The sequence below is a fragment of the Astatotilapia calliptera genome, chromosome 15 (genome assembly GCF_900246225.1).
Source record: "Astatotilapia calliptera chromosome 15, fAstCal1.2, whole genome shotgun sequence".
Taxonomy (NCBI): Eukaryota; Metazoa; Chordata; class Actinopteri; order Cichliformes; family Cichlidae; genus Astatotilapia; species Astatotilapia calliptera.
This window is the reverse complement of record NC_039316.1, coordinates 15,840,918-15,861,292: the sequence shown is the minus strand read 5'-3', so window position 1 is coordinate 15,861,292 and position 20,375 is coordinate 15,840,918. Positions and strand designations below refer to the sequence as shown.

General features: G+C 39.9%; 2 protein-coding genes across 3 annotated transcripts; one reads left to right on the top strand and one right to left on the bottom strand.

Annotated features, from left to right (window-relative positions):
* Window positions 1–357: 357 nt before the first annotated feature.
* hadhb (hydroxyacyl-CoA dehydrogenase trifunctional multienzyme complex subunit beta) lies at window positions 358–7,814 on the bottom strand. 2 transcript variants are annotated; one of them, XM_026194930.1, is made up of 16 exons: window positions 7,721–7,814; window positions 6,430–6,522; window positions 6,203–6,244; window positions 5,907–6,003; window positions 5,706–5,750; window positions 5,030–5,129; window positions 4,776–4,863; window positions 4,090–4,277; window positions 3,803–3,983; window positions 3,304–3,425; window positions 2,468–2,547; window positions 2,326–2,373; window positions 2,116–2,203; window positions 1,775–1,849; window positions 977–1,141; window positions 358–810 (listed from the first exon to the last, which is right to left on the bottom strand). In XM_026194930.1, exons 2-16 carry the CDS (start codon window positions 6,494–6,496, stop codon window positions 775–777), a joined length of 1,422 nt encoding a protein of 473 aa, XP_026050715.1. In that variant the 5' UTR covers window positions 6,497–6,522; window positions 7,721–7,814; the 3' UTR covers window positions 358–774. The 2 variants fall into 2 exon arrangements, with proteins under 2 accessions (XP_026050715.1, XP_026050714.1); XM_026194929.1 differs by having other exon boundaries at window positions 6,430–6,504.
* Window positions 7,815–8,039: 225 nt separating this feature from the next.
* Window positions 8,040–18,838, top strand: LOC113037643 (trifunctional enzyme subunit alpha, mitochondrial). Its single transcript, XM_075410349.1, is given in 22 exon segments — window positions 8,040–8,181; window positions 8,749–8,790; window positions 9,556–9,626; window positions 9,749–9,879; window positions 10,083–10,221; window positions 10,299–10,418; window positions 10,590–10,692; window positions 10,857–10,960; window positions 10,962–10,980; window positions 13,908–14,026; window positions 14,115–14,171; window positions 14,667–14,776; window positions 14,884–15,018; window positions 15,159–15,330; window positions 15,849–15,935; window positions 16,162–16,302; window positions 16,458–16,526; window positions 16,672–16,785; window positions 16,865–16,946; window positions 17,660–17,765; window positions 17,844–17,989; window positions 18,100–18,838. Coding segments are annotated over 22 exon segments (2,346 nt in total). The 5' UTR covers window positions 8,040–8,072; the 3' UTR covers window positions 18,270–18,838.
* The last annotated feature ends 1,537 nt before the right edge of the window (window positions 18,839–20,375 follow it).

The window sequence follows — 20,375 nt, the reverse complement described above, 5'->3', positions numbered from 1 at the left end:
TCATTTTCCCATCCTGAGCATTGCGCTCCCAGCCTTAATGCTCAGAACACATAAGCTATATTTGTGTTTAAACAAAAATGCACTTTTAGCATCATCCTTTCTCACCACACACATTATAAAAATGCCAGTATCTCTGGACAATCATCCTCTCTGACCTTTAATGGACTTCCTGTTTGATTAAATTCAACCTGAAACTATGAAAAACAACCAGAGGATTTGCCAGCTGCTGGCCATTAGAAATTGATCAGATCCACAGTTTTCTATTCTATTACTAGTTACAACTTGTTTCTTACCGCTAGCCAAAATCAGATGCATTTAGTACAAAAGTTAAGCAGGAACAACAGAAATGAGTCCCAGTGTAATTAACACACCGTTTAATTCCAACAGTCAGTAAGAAAAAAAATTATTACAGCGTATTAGAAACATTACATTAGGCTCACTGTTGCTCTTCTTAGAGCTAAAACTTTGTTATGTTATGTTGGACTCGCTGATAATGCTCTCGAGACACTGCTCGAGTCCACAAAACAAAAAAAAACATTCCTCATCGACAATCTGCTTAAATTCAAAAGCCCCTAAGCAAAGTTACATTTACAAGAGCTCCTTCAGAGACACTCATACTGTATCTGACTGTTCTCCCATACAGGCAAAGTGGTGGCCATATGTACACTCTCTTTTATCGATGTGTGTGTGTGTGTACGTGTGTGTGTGTGTGTGTGTGTGTGAGTGAGAGAGAGAATGTATGTGTAGTTGTCTGTCCAATGGTTTTTAACTGTGTTACTGGGGGTAAGCCTCGATCACCATGGCATGACCCTGGAATAGACAAGAAAAGAAGAAATTACACTACAAAATAGCGACTATGTTAGTCTTAATACAAATATATTACTCTGAGGTCTATTAAATGTTAATCTCTCAGTCACAACAAATCTTATCACTTTGGGAGTTTTGAATTTCAAAATGTAAAATCAGAGTGTGTTACCTGTCCTCCAGCAGCACAGGCTGCTATGAGCCCATACTGTCCTCCCTCCTTCTTCAGTCTGTTTGCTACTGTGGTTGCCAGTCTGCAGCCAGTGGCACCGAATGGGTGACCCAAAGACAGAGAACCGCCCCACAGATTGAACTTCTCCATGGCAGGAGTCCCAACCTGCACACACAGCGACCATCAGGTCATGAGTGATGTAAACACCAGTGAAAACTCAACAGGACATCAGCTCAGGTGAATGGATTTCAGCTGAGGATGTCCACTTGACCTCAACAGAAAAAATTGTTGATGCTGTTAACAAAAAATGAAGGCCCAGACATTATCCACATATCCACCAATCTGCAATCTTTGGGGCTATAAAATAAAGGAAGGGCCACAGTGCCAAAAACTCCAGCTCCTTCAGTGGTCGTTTCAGCTCCCCTTTTAAAATTTTTCAAGGCTGTATTAAGATTGCTAACTTTGGATGCAGTGCGCTAACCAAGCTAGGTAAGAGAAGCCCATAACTTAATAATCGGTCTATGACAGCTTGATCAGAAGCCTTATAACACTGGCAGTTTTCCCAAGAAGCTAAATCATCAGGCAGCTCCCTGCTTTCAGATGAACTTTTATATGACCCCAGTTAAAGTGAGAAAGGCATTACAATACTTGATGCGATTGTGTAAAAATAATTGTTATCCAAGCATATTCAATTCTTTGTGGCTGTTCATGTTTTGCAGTGTGCTGCAAGCATCAAGGTGAGCTGCATGGATCTAGTTTTTGAGAAAAAGCAAACAGATGACCAACGGCCATCTTTACCTTCGATTTCCTGCCCATGTACGTCTGAGCAAACCAATCCGAGTCCATAGCCTTCAAATTTGCCATGATCTGACCCTGAAAAACACACACAAATATATATCCACCGAGTTACCATGGAAACCAGCCTGGAAATTGATCTGTATTGATCCAACTGTGTTGAGTATGAAGCAGACATGTCAAATTTTACTCCTGCATGTGGACAACATTTATACTGTACATGACAACATGCTGAAACTCGATTAGAGGCAAACACAGAAATGTTGGTGGAGACGGACAGAATATTGATGGATCACATAGACTCACATACTTTTCCCCCCCTGAAATATATTGTAATAACTTACTGCGAATGCCTCGTGAAACTCAAAGACGTCAATATCACTCATGGACAAGCCGGCACGTTCCAGGACTTTAGGTGTAGCGTACGTTGGCCTAAAATAATCAAACAGAGAAAGCATGGAGGTAGAATAAGTCTTCTTTTTTTTAAATAGTCCTCAAGACAATTAAGAAACCACCATCTAATCAAATCTACTGAGTAAGAAGTAGTAACTCACCCCAAAAGCAGCTGATCTTTGGGGTCCTGAGACACATAGACAAAGTCTCTGCCAGGATAAAATATTTAAATAAGCATATTGTGCAATCTAGCATTATTATAGAAGTTATTGTTAATCTACCAAGAAGACAGGGTTTAGATACCTGAGGTAGGCTTTAGGCTTGTAACCCATAGCCAAAGCTTTCTCTTCAGACATGACAAGCACAGCAGAGGCACCATCGGTCTGAGGACACACAAACAAGAATCTCAACTTCATGATCCAAGAACAGTTTCCAAAACTGAAAATTTGGAAGAACTAGTTTGAGCATGGTGACACAAGTGAACAAGAGGGTTTAGGATAAAAGGGTTTCCCATATATATAATATTGACTTTGGGCAACCTAAGTCAAGTATAGGAAACTTAAAAAAAATCTATTTTGTTCCCCATTTTTTATCAGACAAAATGACAGAGTTGGACAATCCCTTCGCTTTTATTTTGAAGTTTGATGACTGCTAACCAATGAGAGCTGTGCCTGCTCATCATCATCATCTGTGCAGTTAGGTCTTTTGTGGCAGTCTCCAGAGTTTGTCCACCATGATGGACTGCAGCTGGTGATGTTAGTCCCCTTTATGATCTGAGGGTCCAATGTGAGCTGGCGGACCACTCTAATCAGAACTTGCACCAAGTGGAGAACTGGTTCAGGTGTTTGCTCAACTGAGATGAAAGAGTCTGCAGAGCATAAGGACTACTATCGCCAGCTGCTAGGATGGTGGAATTGGTGTTCAACCACAGGATGAGGAACTTGCAGAAGAAGCTGCTTCATTCACACAAAGTATATGTAATGATTGTTTTTTAATGAATTTCCTGAATAAAGTGTGGGTGCACCTGATTAAAGATTTTTAAGTTATTTCCTAATAAAGAATAAGATTTTGTCAAAACCAAACATATCTTTAACCCAGATACACAAAAGAAACAATTAGCGCCGTTTCTGTGTCTTTACCAGGAAAGAAGAGTTCGCAGCAGTGACTGTTCCATGAGGTTTAACGAAGGCAGGCTTTAGTTTGGCCATTTGATCCATGGATGATGGCCGTATGCCGTTGTCCTTTGACACAATATCACGACCTGAGGAGACATGAATGCCACTCTATTGTAAACATTTTTTTTTTTTTTTTTTAAAGAGGAAAGCCTAAAGTCTAGCCCATTCCTCTTATATTTTGTTCGATAATAACTAATATTTTCAATTTGAACCCTAACTCTACTTTCCAAATTGACTGAAAGCGATTTTTTCAAAAGTGATAGATGTCCAAGCGCAGTCAGATTATTTTAGCTTCTGCTAATTATTAATTATATTTATTTCAGATAGAATTAGTCCATATCATGCAAAAAACATAACAAAAAATCAAAATGTATAATTCAAAATTTCTCAAAGCCAATATGAAGTCTTTATATATTCTAAATGAGTCAATGTATAACATAATCTACAGTAAAGCTGGGTTTACCTGGCACTTTAAAGGAGATGACATCCTGCAGCAGCCCTTCGTCCTGGGCTTTTTTAGCCAGTGTGTGTGATCGCAGTGCAAACTCATCCTGCTCCACTCTGGAGACCCCAAATGCAGCAGCCAGACGATCAGCACTGTGGCCCATTGTTTCTGCTGTGGAGAACTCCGCAACAGCAGGAAGCTAGTACGGCACAACGGACAATTTGAGGGTTAAATACTATATGGTGTGAACAGAAGTAAGCCACTCTGAAATCAACTAAAACTGAAAGTTGTTAAATCATATATACCTCCGGGGAGAGGTGTGCAAGCCGGATGCTGCCAATCAGACTGAGCCTCTGGCCGAGTGTCTTTGCCTTGTTTAGGGACAACATGGTTTTCCTCATCTTACGGCTGTGACGAATGGGAACGTCTGACATGAATTCCACTCCGCCTGCTACAACAGCATCACACTGACCGGCAGCAATCAGACCAACGCCTGGAGAGATGGATAAAGAAGATGAAGATTAAAGATTAAAACAACCATTAAAAACCGAAAGTAAAATCAAAGAATTGCATGAAAATAGGTCAAGATCCATAGGCTTTACCTACTTTTCCTAATATAATGAATGTGATTTGGTTTAACACAAGAGGACACATCTGATCAGTATACTACTCCCCCTGTCATTTTTACAGACTTCACCTCCAACCTGCCAAATGTTGGTGTATGACAGTTTATTTTGATGCTTAAACATTAAGACCGGATGCCTTTTTTCATTTAGGATTAAATTTTATTCATCTTGCTCCTTGCCCATAGGAGCTGTAAACAACTAAAAAGCGCATATAGCAGTTTATCACTGTTGCAGTGTACACAACTGTTTTGCAACTGCAATGCAGGACTACACTGAATATCAATAATAATAATAATAATAATAATAATGATATTTAGAACAAATTATACAGAGTCTCAGTGAAGAGGCTTCTTTTCCGGACATACTTGAGGTCATTGCCTGGTTGGAGGAGATGCAGGCCATGGTGACTGTGTGAGCTGGGATTTTGTCAGAGAAGCCTGCACCCAGTGCTGCCTGAAATCAAAGTAAACATAGAGCCACATTATACACAAATGTAATTGTATTATGCATTTACAGATAATAAATGCACCACAATTATATTTTAGTACGCAATAACAAAGTTAAAGTTAACATTTACAATATGTGATATGTGTATGGGAGAGTGCTTATGTGTGCATACCTCTCTTGCTACGTTGCTGGTTTTAACCTCTTGAATGACTGTTCCATATATGATGTAGTCTACAGCATCTTTTGGTATACCTGTCCGTTTTAGCAGGCCCCTATATAAAAGAAAAAAAAAGAAGAAGATATAAACAAACACACAGAATGAGTAATTTTATTTTTTTTGCTAACGAGGGACAAACATAAATATTTGTTCATAAAGACCTTGTACAATGATCTGTCAGATCATTGTTCTGGCCTTCCTTCATCTCTTTCTAGTGTAAACTGATATACTTCATTCAGCTCCATTGCACTTTGCCCTCACATTACTTTTAAAGCTTACAATGTTTACTGCTTCATAATGACTAGAAGAGTCTAAGAGATATTTTAACAGATCATCAGCAGTTCAGAGTGACACAGTACAACATATAAATGAAAAGTAGTTTTTAAAAATCATTCATTCAAATCATGGTAGCCTTGTCTAAAAAGTGTCCAAATATACAATTATTTTTGCAGGGTTTCTTTGTGGAGCAAAAAACCCTGCAAGCATTTACCCATTTAAACCTCTGATTCAGTTAGAACAAGTTCAAAACTGGATCTGCAAACTATTATTTAATTTGCAGATAAACATTTGACATTGACTTTGCTGGTCTCAACAGACAGTCATCAGAAAAACAATGCAACCATAGACTTACTGCAGAGCTGCTCTGGCCAGGTCGTGTGGCATTAGGTCAGCATACCTGTAGAGACCAACCAAAAAGTTTTTTCTTTTGTTTAAGCCACAAATTATTTTCCACTACAAAATGTTCTTGACTGTTTTTTAAGTGTTCAGTACTCCGTGTAGCACAATACAATAAACGTAAAGTGAGAACACAAAGAAAAGAGCCGAGACATACGTGGTTCCAGACAACAGGAAAGGGGTTCGAACTCCTTCCACCAGCACTATGTTCTTTACACCAGGTCGAGCCAGCGTCTTCTTGCTCTTTGTTTGAACTGAAAGAAAATAATTAAAAATAAGACTTACAGCAAGGGCATCTCAGCATCTGCTAGGGGAAGTAGGTTTATACATATTATGTCCAGGCAAATAAATCAGCGATTAAAGGCTTTGGTTACCATTCTGCTTTCAAAAAAAAATCTATAATACACATAGCCATAATCTGGATAAAAATTATCATTATAGTAAAAAACTTACCTTGAGACTGAAGCTGGGCTGTTGTACTGAGAGATCGTGCACCTTAGACAAAGAAAAATAAAGAAATTATCATTATAAACCTAAAAGTACCAGATTTTAAATGCTAATATTGAACTGGAAGCAGCTGTACTGCATCTTTAATTTCTGACTCTTAGTCATGTATTTCCTTAATTACTTATGGATATTTGAAATATATTAAACTGTTATGGGAACAAATGACAACTTACCAAATCGCACTGCCCAGGAAGAGCTGACTGAGCAGCTCCGAATTGGGTTCATCAACATGGAAGCCATTCTGTTCTCTGTGGCAAGAAATGTTACTGCAAAGTTTATGGAAATGTTTAACATTTCAGATTCAAAACATTTTAAATTAACTTGGATATTTTAGGACTTCTTTGTGTTTTTCTTAGAATTCCTTACTTTTTTTGTGTGAATTCACAACGACTTAAAAAAAAAATTATTCCTGAAACCACACAATCCATGGAGGAATATATATATATTACTATTATATTGTAGCCTTATTGCATGGGCAGGAGTGTTACACAACCACAACCTCTCAGATTATACTCCGTTCTACTTTCATGTCTGAGTCCTGGTTTTGTTTGACTAAAATCACTTTGCCATATATCTTAAACAACACCTCTTTAGAATTTGCTCCTATCAATTCTTATTTTTTTTTAATCTTTTTTCAGTATACAGGGATTTTTATATTTTATTATGTGGTTCAATGAATAAAACTGAAAAATTACTGAATCACCAAGCATCACCAAAACCGTTTCAATGTGCCTAGACTTTGACTCTGCTAATCTGTGGAAGGTTATAGGAAAGGATGCACACATTCTTCCAAAATATATTTGGCAGAGAGCACTGCTGATCATTTTCACAATTATGAAAACATTCAGTTACCCCCGGAAACTCTATGGATAGGGGCACTGTCATCCTGAAAAGGTAGGTGAATAAAGGTGATCAGTCAGAACTCATGACCTCTTGATTTCGGTCACTGTTCCTTCTCAGAGCATAAGTCGATCCAAACTATGCCAAAAAAAACAAACAAACAAACAAACTAATAAATGCACCTTATAGCACATAAGAACCACCACTTCCACTAATTTTGGGGCTCAGGAGTTTACTACTTTCCTTTAATTTGTCATACAACAACGGTCACCCTGCCCAACCCCCTCTACCCTAGCTTTGACCCTTCACCTAGATTTCTCTCCTGGAGAATGACAGAGCCCTATGTGCAGAATCACAAGACTAATACTGACTGCGTATCGACAAATTATATAAGTCCAAATAAAGCAACAAAATATAACCTTATAGTATCGACGAAATCTAAAATAAAAACAGCGATTTAGCTGGAAGCTGCATGCAAGACTAGCTCAACTAGCTAGCTACTTGTGAGCTAAAATTTAATCAGCAAAAATTCCTGCCGCTGTGTTTGAGATGAAAAAAATCAGTTTGCAGAACCCGTATAACAGCTTTTAACTTTCTAACCTCACCAGATACGTTTAAGCTCACCTATTTTTATGGTTTATATCCCAGCACACTGCTTCCCTGTCTAATGACCGGCCAGACCCACCAGGACTACAAAAACTGCTTTAAAGGACCCACCCAGTGACTAAGCCGACCAACGGTGTGCCTGAAGCAAAACAATAAAGCACACATTAATATTACTAAATTACACTGCTGTTCACATTCATTATAACCTGCATCACAACTAGGTCCTTCGCTAAAACTAAAAAATAATGACTTGAAATATTAATCTTTTAAACTAAGACACTTTTCAAGCCCCACCGGCGGCCTATATTAAACGGTACTCTTGCGCCCTCACCGGTCAGTCATCGTAATAGATTTTGTTGATTGCACTTGTATGTATGTTGCGGTTGACGCTTTACTAAAGCTTCAGGTGGAAATGGCAGTCACTCGTGCAGCAGGTGTTTTCTCCAAGTTTGCAACAGGCAAACACCCTTTATTGTCAGGTATATTTAAAATCACTCATCTTTTGTTGTTGTTGTTGAAGGTACTTTAATTAAATTTTTGTCGTTTTAATTTACTCTTTGTCGAATTTGTACTCGATGGTAGCATTTGACCTCAAGCTGTTAGTGGATAACTGAAAATATAATAACTCAGAATTTGCTTTTTTTTCTTGAAAAATTACTCAAGTGGTTTAAAAAAAACGTTGTAAAGGGAGATATTTTTCAAATGGAACTGTGGGTAAAACATTTTTAATTACATTAATTATTAAAAGCTGGCATATAATTAGATATTCTGCACTGACGTTAGTAACGCCTGTGTTTACTGTCTGTTGTAGTAAAAGGTTTAATGTTAGAGTTTTTAGTTTTTTGGTGATAACAGCATACAGGGCTGCAATACTAAGTTACTGTCTTAATTTCTGTCTTTCTGCTCAGTCACGACTAACTTTAGCAGAATTGTATTAACTTGTTCTTTTCCTTATGTTAGGGGAAACTTGTCCTAGAGGAAAGTCAAGGGCCTCTCCTTTTTATTCAGGAGCACTCAAAATTCTTATTGCCTCTTTCTGCTCTTAGGTCATGCCAGACGGATTTTCTCTGTATCATCACATTTGGCAGGTAAAGAGGGTTTTGATGATGATCGGTGCACCAAATACCCAAGAGTACACTCACATCCATCACAAATCGGTGGTTTACTAAAGAACCAACGATTCTTTAGTAAAGGTTCAGCTGTATTAATTTAGTGTGGTCTGTGTTCCCCCAACATCCATGTGCTATCTTAAACAAAAGTAATATTCATATAGTGTTGACTCATTTAGATGAACTGTTTGCATACTTTAGTGCTTGTTAAAGATTAGCAAAACAGGTTTTTGCACAGCTGTTCTGCAAACATTTATCTTTAAAATCTGCATTGTACTTTCTTTCCTATCTTGTTATAGCTTGACGTGTTACTGCTCATTATAGTTTACGAGAATAATGTGAAACTATTGGTAACAATGTTGCTCCATTCTGTTTCATTAGCATATGCATGCACAGTACAAGCAAAACAAGGCTGGAGTGTTAAACCAAAGTCTTTCTACAAGCAAGTCCCATTCCTCAGAGGTCATATCAAAGTGTCTCTCAGTAATTATTTGGGCAGTTAATTTAGATAATACTTCAAAATAAAGTTTAAATTCAGTGCTTAAGAACATGAAACTGTATGCATGGAATTGCCTAAATCTAATAAAACAGATTAAAAGTTGTAAAGGGAAGTAAAGTTTTATAAAAAAAAAGAAACTTAAGCGTTACAAAATTCTCACTTTTTTTTGAGTAAAATATCTGCTTATACAAAAAAATATTATTGTAATCTATCTCATTCTTTAATTGCTGTTTTCTCTTTTTTAGCTCATAAACATATCAGCTTCGAGTACAAGGACGATGTGGCTGTTATACAATTCAATGACCCAGCATCGAAGGTGTGTGCGTCTGTTTGTGGATATGAAACAGTACACGTCTTAGAGAGAGATTAAGTTTGTAACAGTTCTGACTACATGTTTCACTCTTGAAATGACATAATTTTGTTGTTTTGTGTGTGTAGGTGAACAAACAGTCTCTGCAGTTGCATGAGTTGGCTGACGTGTTGGGAGACATCTGGCTTTATAGATCTTCAAAAAGTGTTGTCCTCATTTCAGGCAAACCCGGCTGTTTCCTTGCTGGAGCAGATAGCAAGTAGGCTTTTGAGGGCTTTCACAGTCTCTGATGTGTGTGGTGTATTCTGTGTTGCTTTTTGTTTTGTTTGTTTGTTTTGTAAGTGTAAAAGTGCAAATAAACCAGGACGTATTTTACGAAAAAAGTCAAATGGATCAAATTTAATATGCTTAATTGAAAAGTGAGTAATTTATCTTGATTTTTTTTCTTTTCTTTGCTCTCAGTATGCTTCAGTCCTGTACAACTAGTGAGGAGGTCGCCAGTCTCTGTGAGGAAGCTCAGAAGTTGTTTAGGAGAATTGAGCAGTCTCGTGTCCCCATTGTCGCCGCTATCCATGGCTCATGCGTGAGTCGAGGCCTTGAGGTACAACAGTTTGTGTCAAAATGCCAATTTGGCTTAAAAAATGGGCAGTAACTCTCAGTTTTGTAACTTTTCTGTAGCTTGCAACAGCCTGCCACTACAGAATTGCCACGAAGAGTAAAGAAACAGTCCTGGGGACTCCGGAGGTCATGTTGGGACTGCTGCCGGGAGCAGGTGGCACTCAGAGACTACCTAAAATGGTATAAATGCACACACTCATATTAATCAGTTCCTCAGTGAAAGTCTTGAAAGCATTGCTGCAGTCTTGTGCTAGTGGCTACTGCAGTACACAGGAGTATAATAAGGTCAAGACTCTCACTTGGGCCAATACCAGCTCACTGTCTTCAATTCTGCTTGTTGCACATGTTTAGGTGGGTCTCCTGGGAGCTTTTGATATGCTGCTGTCAGGCAAGAACATCACAGCAGACGAAGCCAAGAAGATGGGTCTAGTGGACCAGCTTGTGGACCCTCTGGGTATGTTATACATGTGGCATTTCTTCAATGAATGTACCGTTTTTCTGTTGTAATCTTAAGGGAGAGGGTGGTGGGGAATTAAACTTTTTAGCAGCTCAAGACTGAGCCTTCAATTAGTGACATGTTTCATTTTTCTCTGTGCTTCTTTTATATTTATATTTCAGGTCCTGGTCTGAAGTCTCCAGAGGAACGAACGATGGAATACCTTGAGGAAGTTGCAGTGGGTGTTGCCAATGACTTGGCCAACAAAAAGATTCCCCTTACTAGGGGAAAAAAGATTTAGACTGAGTGAGTGAACTCGTGTTCAGCCCAGTTGTCTTTATACCGCCAAGGATTTGTTCCATGAAATCATTTGCAACTGGCTTGTTTTTTCAGTCCCAGCGGTTGGGGCCACCAACTGCAGTTTCTTGAATGGCCACTTGAGGCTGACTCCAAAAGAAAGTCAATTCCCAAAGACTAAATTTCAAAATGTTCGGCCATACAGCAGGGAAAAAAATGCCCACAGGTAGTATAAAAAATGTCTTTGGTCTCTTCAAACAAAAAAAAAAAATTACTAACACATTTCAAACCGGTGATTAATTCTTTCCCTCTTCAGAGGTATTTACTTAGTACTTAGTTCCTCCTACGCCGAGCGGCGCATCGGGCAGCTAGTGATCTCCATCGATGTCGGTCAGCAGCGACTGCTTCAGCTTCGTCCCAGGCAATGTCGACAGTTCTCAGATCGTCCATAAATGTTCGACGCCATGTGATCTTTGGTCGGCCTTGCTTTCGCTTGCCAGTGCGTGGACGCCATGTCATGGCAATCTTAGCTGGGCGATGAGGGGGTAGGCGTAAAATATGTCCCGCAAAGCGAAAGCGCCTTTCTGCAACAACATCGGCTAATGGGCAGGTGCCTGCTCTTCGTAGGACCTCCTCATTTGTTATTCGGTCCCGGTAGGAAATTCTCAGGATTCGCCGCAAGCCACGTTGTTGAAGCACGTTCAGGTGTTGAATAATTGCACTTGTTGAGCGCCAGGTTTCACTAGCGTAACGTGCAGTAGGGAAGACTATAGAGTTCAGTAGTCTGATCTTGACCCTTACATTCAGGGAGGTCGAGTTCCAAATAGGTCGGAGACGTCGCAGGACACCAACTGCCTTCCCTACTCTGGCGTCGACATCCCGATCAGAGACCCCGTCATTCGAGATGATGCTGCCAAGATATGTAAAATTCTCCACCTCTTCAGCACGTTGTTGGTTGATCATGACAGGAATGCGGGCACGTGCATAGCCAACTCGGAGTACCTTGGTTTTTTGGCACTGATTCTTAATCCAACTTTCGTTGCCTCCCTCTGCAGGGCCACGGTCAACTTTTGGAGGTCTTCCTGAGTCGAGCCCAGCAGGGCGATGTCATCTGCGAAGTCCAAGTCAGTGAGATTACGCGCTTCGTGCCAGGACACACCGATGCCAGCTTGGTCAACTGATCGTCGCATGATGAAGTCAATTACCAACAGGAAGAGGAAAGGGGATAGCACGCATCCTTGTCGGACGCCAGTATTGATCTTGAAGAAGGCTGTGCAGCCGTCATCCGTCCGGACGCAGCAACGGGAGTTGGAGTAGAGACAACGAAAGGCATCTACAAACTGCTGAGGGACTCCATAGTGGCGTAGGATAGCCCATAGAGTCGGCCGGTGGACGCTGTCAAAAGCCTTCTCGAAGTCAATGAAATTAATAGAAATCTTCTTTTGGTATTCCAATGTTTGTTCAATGATCATGCGGAGGGTGAAGATTTGCTCGACGCATGACCGGCCACTCCGAAACCCAGCCTGCTCTTCTCGCAATCGTTCGTTCACAGCGTGTCGTAGCCGATTCAAAAGAGCGAGGCAAAACACTTTCCTGGGTACCGACAGCAACGTGATGCCCCGCCAGTTGTTACAGTCACCCAAATCACCTTTTTTTGGAAGTTTGATAATGGTGCCTTTTGTCCAATCATCGGGTACATGTGATGTTGACCAGCAGGCGTTTAGGAGTCTTGTAAGGGCGGCTTCAAGATGGGGTCCACCATACTTCAGCATTTCGGCGAGGATTTCGTCCAGGCCTGCGGCCTTTCCACTCTTGAGGAGTCGGATCGCTGTCTTGACTTCAGTGATGCTGATTTGTCCGATATCGACAGGAAGAAGATCCATGGAAGGTGCCAGGTTTTCGGCCTCGAACCGTTGGGGTGGCTCAGGTTGGTTCACAGTATCGCGGAAGTGTTCGACCCATCGTTGTTCTTGTTCAGCTGCAGTAAGGAGGACACGTCCATTTTTGTCTCGGATTGGAACACCGCGGCCACCACGAGCCCCAGTTAGATCTCGTACAATGCGATATAAGGTTCGGGTATCGTTCCGATCGGCTGCTTCTTGGGCTTCGATGCCTTTAGCTTCGATCCATTCACGCTTGTCACGCCGGCAGCTGCGTTTGACCTGTCGGGCAAGGTCTTGGTAGGTGGCCATGGCCCTCTCACGCTGGTCTGCAGAAGCATGTGGGTCAAAGGCCACCTGGTCCCGAACTGACTTTGCCAAGCGACGTTGATCTATAAGTTCCCATGAACGGTCGGAGATCCAGCGCTCCTTAAAGCCGCCCCATCGGCGACCAATCTTCGATTCTGCTGCACCGACCACAGCCTCTTTTAGCTCATCCCAGAGAGTATCTGGATTTTTGTTGTTATTTCCTTCCGCAGCAAGGAGCTGGAAGCGGTTTCTCAATTCGAGTTGAACTCCCTGATTCAGTCGATACTGAGATTCACTTGCTGTTTCCGTAGCAATTGGAGTTTTTACAGGGTGGGGTTGCTAGCCCCACGCCCAGCCCTCCTCCTTTCTCATCCGGGCTTGGGACCGGCAATGGCAGAGTCTTCAGAGGTTTCTGTCATATTTCAGGCCTGAACAAAATGAATGGGTGTGCATCAGAATGTAGTGATAACCTCCCATGTACCCTTAATGGCGAGTACGCTGCCTTACTAGTTCCCTTAGAAAAACCTGCAGCCCATTTTAGTGGTTGTCAAACCACGTCTTTATTGATTTTACATTAAGGTGTCAAAACACACCATTGAGAATTCAAGGAGGTTGTCAAATTTCAGTTTTATCATTTAAAATTTTAACTGATAAACTTTCTATGGTATCTTCTAATTGGCAAATACCAGCTGTACACATTTACACAACAAAAAATGAAAACCTGTCACTGTAAACGTGTGTGTGCAGAGCTGTGGGACACAGTCACGGGCCTGGGTCCAGTGAGGAAGATCATCTACAGCACTGTCACTAAAAGAGTCCAGAAACAAACTAAAAACCTCTACCCTGCTCCGTTCCAGATTATTGAGGTAAAGAGTACACTTATGGGTGAAGATAAACACATTAGCGCATGATGTTGCTGCTGAGTGTCTCATGCTGTCTTATTTTAATGTGCAGTGTGTTAAAACTGGCATAGAGCACGGCAGTAACGCAGGTTATTTGGCTGAAGCTCAGGTGAGTTGGACTAACAGAATTTTTTTTTTTTTTTTCTCAGTCAGATGGATTTTTAAAAAAAATCCTCCTGGCCTTTTAGTAGATGTCATACATGTGCTGCATTTTGACCATTGTGACCTTTTGTGTTTTGCTGGGTGTTTTTTCTGTTTTGTTTTTTCACTCTGTAGTTAGTGTTGGGAAAAGAGCAGAGTTTGGGTTACAACAGGAACCTTCCTCATTCATCAAATGATGAATGTGGAGTGACAGACTCCTCTCACTAATGCCATAAGTATGTGCATAAAGCCCCATCACCAATGAACACCTTAGGCCTAAACGAGTCATGCCAAGAGCTTTGACAAAATGGCATTAATTGATGTCCCGGGAATGAGAATGGGCTGCTTAACAGTTTAGGCTTGTGGGTTTCATTGATGACTCTATAATCAAGTTTTTGGATTTGTTGTTGTTAAAGAGACTAATTGTATTTGTTAAATTCTTGTTGCTTTTAACCCTTCATAGAGCTTTGGTAAGTTGGTGATGACTTCTGAATCCAAAGCTTTGATTGGACTTCACAATGGTCATTTGTTGTGTAAGAAGAACCGATTTGGTCCCCCAGAAAAGGAAGTAAAGTAAGAACTGTAAACAGGGGTGATTTATGTTGCCATATACATTTGCTGTCTATATACAGTTGCCTCAGCGATAGTAGTAAGACACCTGTACAAAATGTTTGCAACAGAAAGCTGGCCATTCTGGGTGCAGGGCTAATGGGAGCAGGTATAGCACAGGTATCTGTAGATAAAGGCCTCACCAGCATCCTAAAGGACACCACAGAGGATGCCATCAGCAAAGGATATGAAAAGGTTTATAAAAGGTAATATAAACGCATTCTGTACTATTTATTTATTTATTTATTTATTTTATTTATTGAAAAATAAAAGTGGCTTTACAGTTTGAAGTATTTTTGTTTGTTTGGGTTTTTTTTTTTCTCCTCAAAATGTTCTTGATCTTCAGTTTCGACACCAGGGTGAAGAAGAAAGCCATGATATCATTTGAGCGTGACGCCATTATGTCTAATCTGTCGATTCAGACGGATTACTCTGGTTTTGAGTCTGCTGACATGGTGATAGAGGCTGTGTTTGAAGACCTCAACATTAAACATAAAGTCCTCAAGGAGGTGGAGGCAGTGAGTGCAGTTTTGCTTGAACTACTCTGTCTTTAACTGTTTTAGTTAGAGGTGGTTAAATTGGCATTGAAAATGTATTACAATAAATGGGCATCTAAGAACTTCTAAATTACTTTGAGCAAGAACTGGTGCAGAACTAACCTGTTTGGAGAAATCTCGCCTTAATTTAGGTTTTAACTTGAGAAAATTCTCAGGCCAACCCAAAGTAACTGTTAAAGAACTTAGTGGGATTGATGTAGATGAGGCTTTCCTTTTCTTGTTTGGAGTTTCAATCATTTTTGAGAAGCTTTTGGTTGCATGCAGGTAGTATTATGTCATTATTATTCTAGCATAGCTATATTAGCTGTTTAACAGTTATTTTCTGTCTAAGACTTATTTGCATTACTAAGTAATCACTGGCATGTGGAATGTGAATTCACTAGCTGACTATGGCTATCTTGGCTGCTACTGCTACTTTCCAGAATAATGTCCAGATAGCTAAAGTTATAAGGAAATGTACTCTTCCCCCTCCCGCCCAGGTTACCCCACCACACTGCATATTTGCGACCAACACCTCAGCTCTACCCGTCAGAGACATCGCTGCTGCCAGCAAACGCCCTGAAAAAGTCAGAAATGCTCCAAACTTTTACTTTCAACATATCTTCAGTGTTACAGTAATTTAAAAAAAATGTAATGTTGATTCATGCTTGCACAGTTGAGTTCTACCTTAATTTTCACTTGACTTTCTTGGTGATTATTATCGTGGCTTTAAAATAATGGCTTCTCAACATATTATTAAGAATCTTTATTTCCTGTGTGATGTTTGACCAATTTGCATATGTGCCTGTGCAGGTGATTGGCATACACTATTTCTCCCCAGTGGACAAGATGCAACTGGTGGAGATTGTCACCACAGATAAGACATCTAAGGACACGCTGGCTGCTGCTGTCAGCGTGGCCCTGAAACAGGGAAAGATTGTCGTCACTGTCAAGGTGATGGCAACTCTGAAAGTGTTCTTCAGTCAGTATTTCAGCCTATGTGAATCTTATTTTCATCTTAGTCATTTTGCTCATTGTTCTATTATATCTTGGTGCATGTCTCCATCTTGTGCTGCTCTCTTTCTGCCTCGAAACCCACTGAACTACAGGATGGTCCGGGCTTTTACACCACGCGCTGCATGGGTTGCTTGCTTATGGAGTCTCTGAGACTTCTTCAGGTAATCAAAGACTTGGAGAAATAATAGTGTTGCCAATTTTTCCCTGCTAAAGAAATGGTTGAGCATCAGGTCCCAGTAATTATTTAAAGCATTTATTTTTATCTTTTTACATTTGCTTTAAAATAACCCACATTTTGTTCCACAGGAAGGTGTGACTGCAACAAAAAGCGATTTCCTGGCAACAAGCTTTGGTTTTAATGTCGGACCTTTCGCAGTCACTGATGAAGTCGGTGTTGACATAGGATTACATATTTCAGAGGTAATCTTTCACTTACTTTGTTGATTTAGATTTTTGGGACAGATGGGATTTTGTATTCTGTGTTTATTGTTGGATTTAGATGCTGTGCAAAGCCTTCGGTTCCCGTTATGAAGGAGGAAGCCTGGAGATTGTCAAGACCATGTTGGAAAAAGGCCTCAAAGGTTAAAACATTTCACATTAAAATAGGGGCATTATTACTCACTACTAATTTGTCACGCACTCATGCCTAAGTATTGGAATTGATGAGAATTTAGCGATTCCGATTGCATTAGTGATATTACTGATTTTTACTATTTGATTTGATTCTTTTATGGATTTTCATTCTGTTCTCTGACTTCGCTTTGAGACTCATCACCACCTTAAAGCAGCATATCAAAGACATTAAATTTTTTTAAATGAATTGCATTTTGAGTGGTCAAATGTAAAGTCAGACATCGTCTACCTACATCAGTTTTACATTCAGAAAAGTCAAATGGACTCTACCATGAACTCCTAAGAAGAAAGAGAGGTTACAATGGACACATTTGTTAACTGCTGATAAAAGTGATGTTTGTGTTCTGCCTTAGCTAAGGAGATGATGCTGAAGTGTGTTCCAATTTATGACTTCTTGGGCTGGAGCCTATCCCAGCTGTCTTAGGGCAGACTTAGTTTAAATATTAAGGGTTAAGAATATCATTGAGATGAATTTTTCTATAACAGGAACTGTTACCCTAAAATGGTGACTTTAATATAATCAAAAATGGATTTATCTTGCTACCTGATTTCTAAAATCTAACCCTGTAAGGGCACAGGTTTCTAAGACTGAGGAACACGTTTGAGGATCAGCTTACCATTCACACAAACACGATTCTAATGCTTTATTTTTAAATTATAGGTTGTAAATCTGGAAAAGGATTCTTTCTCTATGGAAAGACTAAGAGTGTGAATCCTGAAGTAGAAGAAATTCTCAAGAACCATCAAGTGACTGCTCCCTCTGCAATGTAAGAAAACAGCCTCTCGTCTGATCTACTAATTGCCCTGTTCTGATCTGTCTCTCTGAAGTTATGTGTTTGCTGCAGTTCTTCAGAATACGACATGCAGTACCGGCTGCTGTCTCGCTGCATAAACGAGTCGTTAATGTGTCTCCAGGAGGGAATAATACAAAGCCCTCTAGAAGGAGACATTGGAGCAGTGTTTGGATATGGGTTTCCTCCCATGCACGGTGGTATGTCTCCAACATTTGTATACTTTTGAACTAGATATTTATATTAGTAAACTGATGGTTATCGATTGTGTTGGTGCTAATCGACCTTTTGTTATTCCTACATTTATCAGGTCCGTTCAGATTTGTTGACACATTTGGTGCAGAGCGCCTTGTGAGCCTCATGAAACGTTTTGAGGATGTTTATGGAAACCAGTTTACACCCTGCCAGCTTCTACTAGACCACACCAAAGACCCCAGCAAAAGGTTTTACCAATCATCCCCCTCCCTGCTTCAATACTAAAAACAACTTAGCGTTTTGAGAGAGGGACTAGTAGTCCCCCCTTTGGTATGTCTGAACTGTTAGAGCAGCAAATATGTCTTCTAAGATCAAACTAAAGGAATCAACTTAAAATAATCCAAGGAAAGATTTCAGAATAAGGTAACAGCTCATTTATGAAAATAAGCTGCTATTAAAAAATAATTGTATAACTATAAACAACATTTCTAGGAGACCAAATGGTCTATTATAACCATCTACCAGCTTTACAGATTTCCGCTTACATCATTTATATAATCAGAAAGTGATACTTTCATGTATTATGTGTTATGGCTCAAGTGGGTGTGACCACCAAACTTTTTCTTTTCATCTTTTTGGGGTGTTTTCTTTCTTTTAATTTATTTATATTTTTTTATACAAATTGTGGTAATGTGTCCAACCTCCCCTGACCTATGCTAAATTAGCCATAACCCATTTTGGCCCGCAACATGACCAAATGAAGCCCAGATGTTGCAGCTATCTGGATTCTATCTGGCACCAGTGTTAACTCAAACTCCCAACAACCAAAATAAAAAGTGAAGGTTGCATTAAAACATCAGGTGTCATTCGGTTTATTTTTTTGATCTCTCCTTTATTTCTTCAGTGGCTTTGTAGTTACAAGATTGCAGAGTAGATCAGTATTACATGAGTGTAGTAGATCAGAGTGAAACTTTACTTCAGCTTTTGCCCTGGCTGAAACCCATCAAATCTGGGGATAATAGTAAAAAAAATTACAGGTAGTGATTCACAACAACATAAATTGCATTGTCAGTTATTTGGATCATTTGGATGATCTTGCTTTGTGATTGCCCTCAGTGTAGCCAGTTATATTACAATACTGTCCTCAGGATACACCCCTCAAATAGAACACACAGGTAAGAGCAGAGATCTAGTTTGGGGCCGGGGGGCATCTGCCCCTCTCTCAGCAGATTTGTACATTAGCAGATTTGTTCAACGGCTCAGTAACACAAATATCTAGTCAACCACATGACAGCAACTTAGTGTATTTATGCATGTAAACATAGCAAAGATGACCTCCTGAACTTTAAATTGAGCATCAGAATATGGAAGGAAGATGATTAAAGTGACTCTAAATGTGGCATGATTGTTGGTGCCAGATGGGCTGGTTTGGGTATTTCAGAAACTGATCTATTGGGATTTTTGCCACACAACCATCTCTAGGATTTACAGAGTAGTGTTGTTTTTTTTAAAGGGAAAATATCTACTAAGCAGCAGTTGCCTTGTTTGGTGCCAGAGGTCCGAGAACAACCAGAATGCTTCAAGCTGACAGGAAACCAACAATAACTCATGTAACAACTCATTACAACCAAAGTACACAGAAGAAAACCCCTGAACGCACAACAAGTCGAACATTTAAGCAGATGGGCTACAGCAGTAGGTGTCAGCTAAAATGAAACTCAGGCTACAGTTTATATGGGCTCACCAAAATTGGATAACAAAAGACTGAAAAAACTCTGCCTGAATCTCAATTTCTGCTGTGACATTCAGATGGCAGGGTCAGAATTTGCATAAACATGAAAGCATGAATCTATCCTGGCTCATAACAACTTCTCAGGCTCCTGCTGGTGGTGTAATGGTGTAGGGGATAACCTTAATAGCAACATTGCTGACCATGTCTATGCCTTTATGGGCACAGTGTATTAATCTGATGGCTAATTCCAACAGGATAAAAACTTCAAACTGTGGTTTTTGAACACACCAATGAGTTTGCTGTACTCAGATGGCATTTTTGGCATGTGGTGAAAAAGGAGATTCACATCACAGATGTGTAGTCAACAAATCATGTCAATGTAAGCCAAATTTTCCAGCACCTTGTTGAATCTATGCTACAAAGAATTAATACTTCTGAATACCAAGGTGTAAAAACTAGAGATGGCACGATACCACTTTTTTATGTCCGATACCGATACCGATATCATAAATTTGGATATCTGCCGATACCGATATGAATCCGATATAGTGTTTTTTAATCAACAAAACTGTTTTTTAAATATCTTGCTGCATTTTGTATAAGTTCATACTCAAGTTTAAAACAACAACTACACTAAAGCTATTCTGTTATACCTGTAT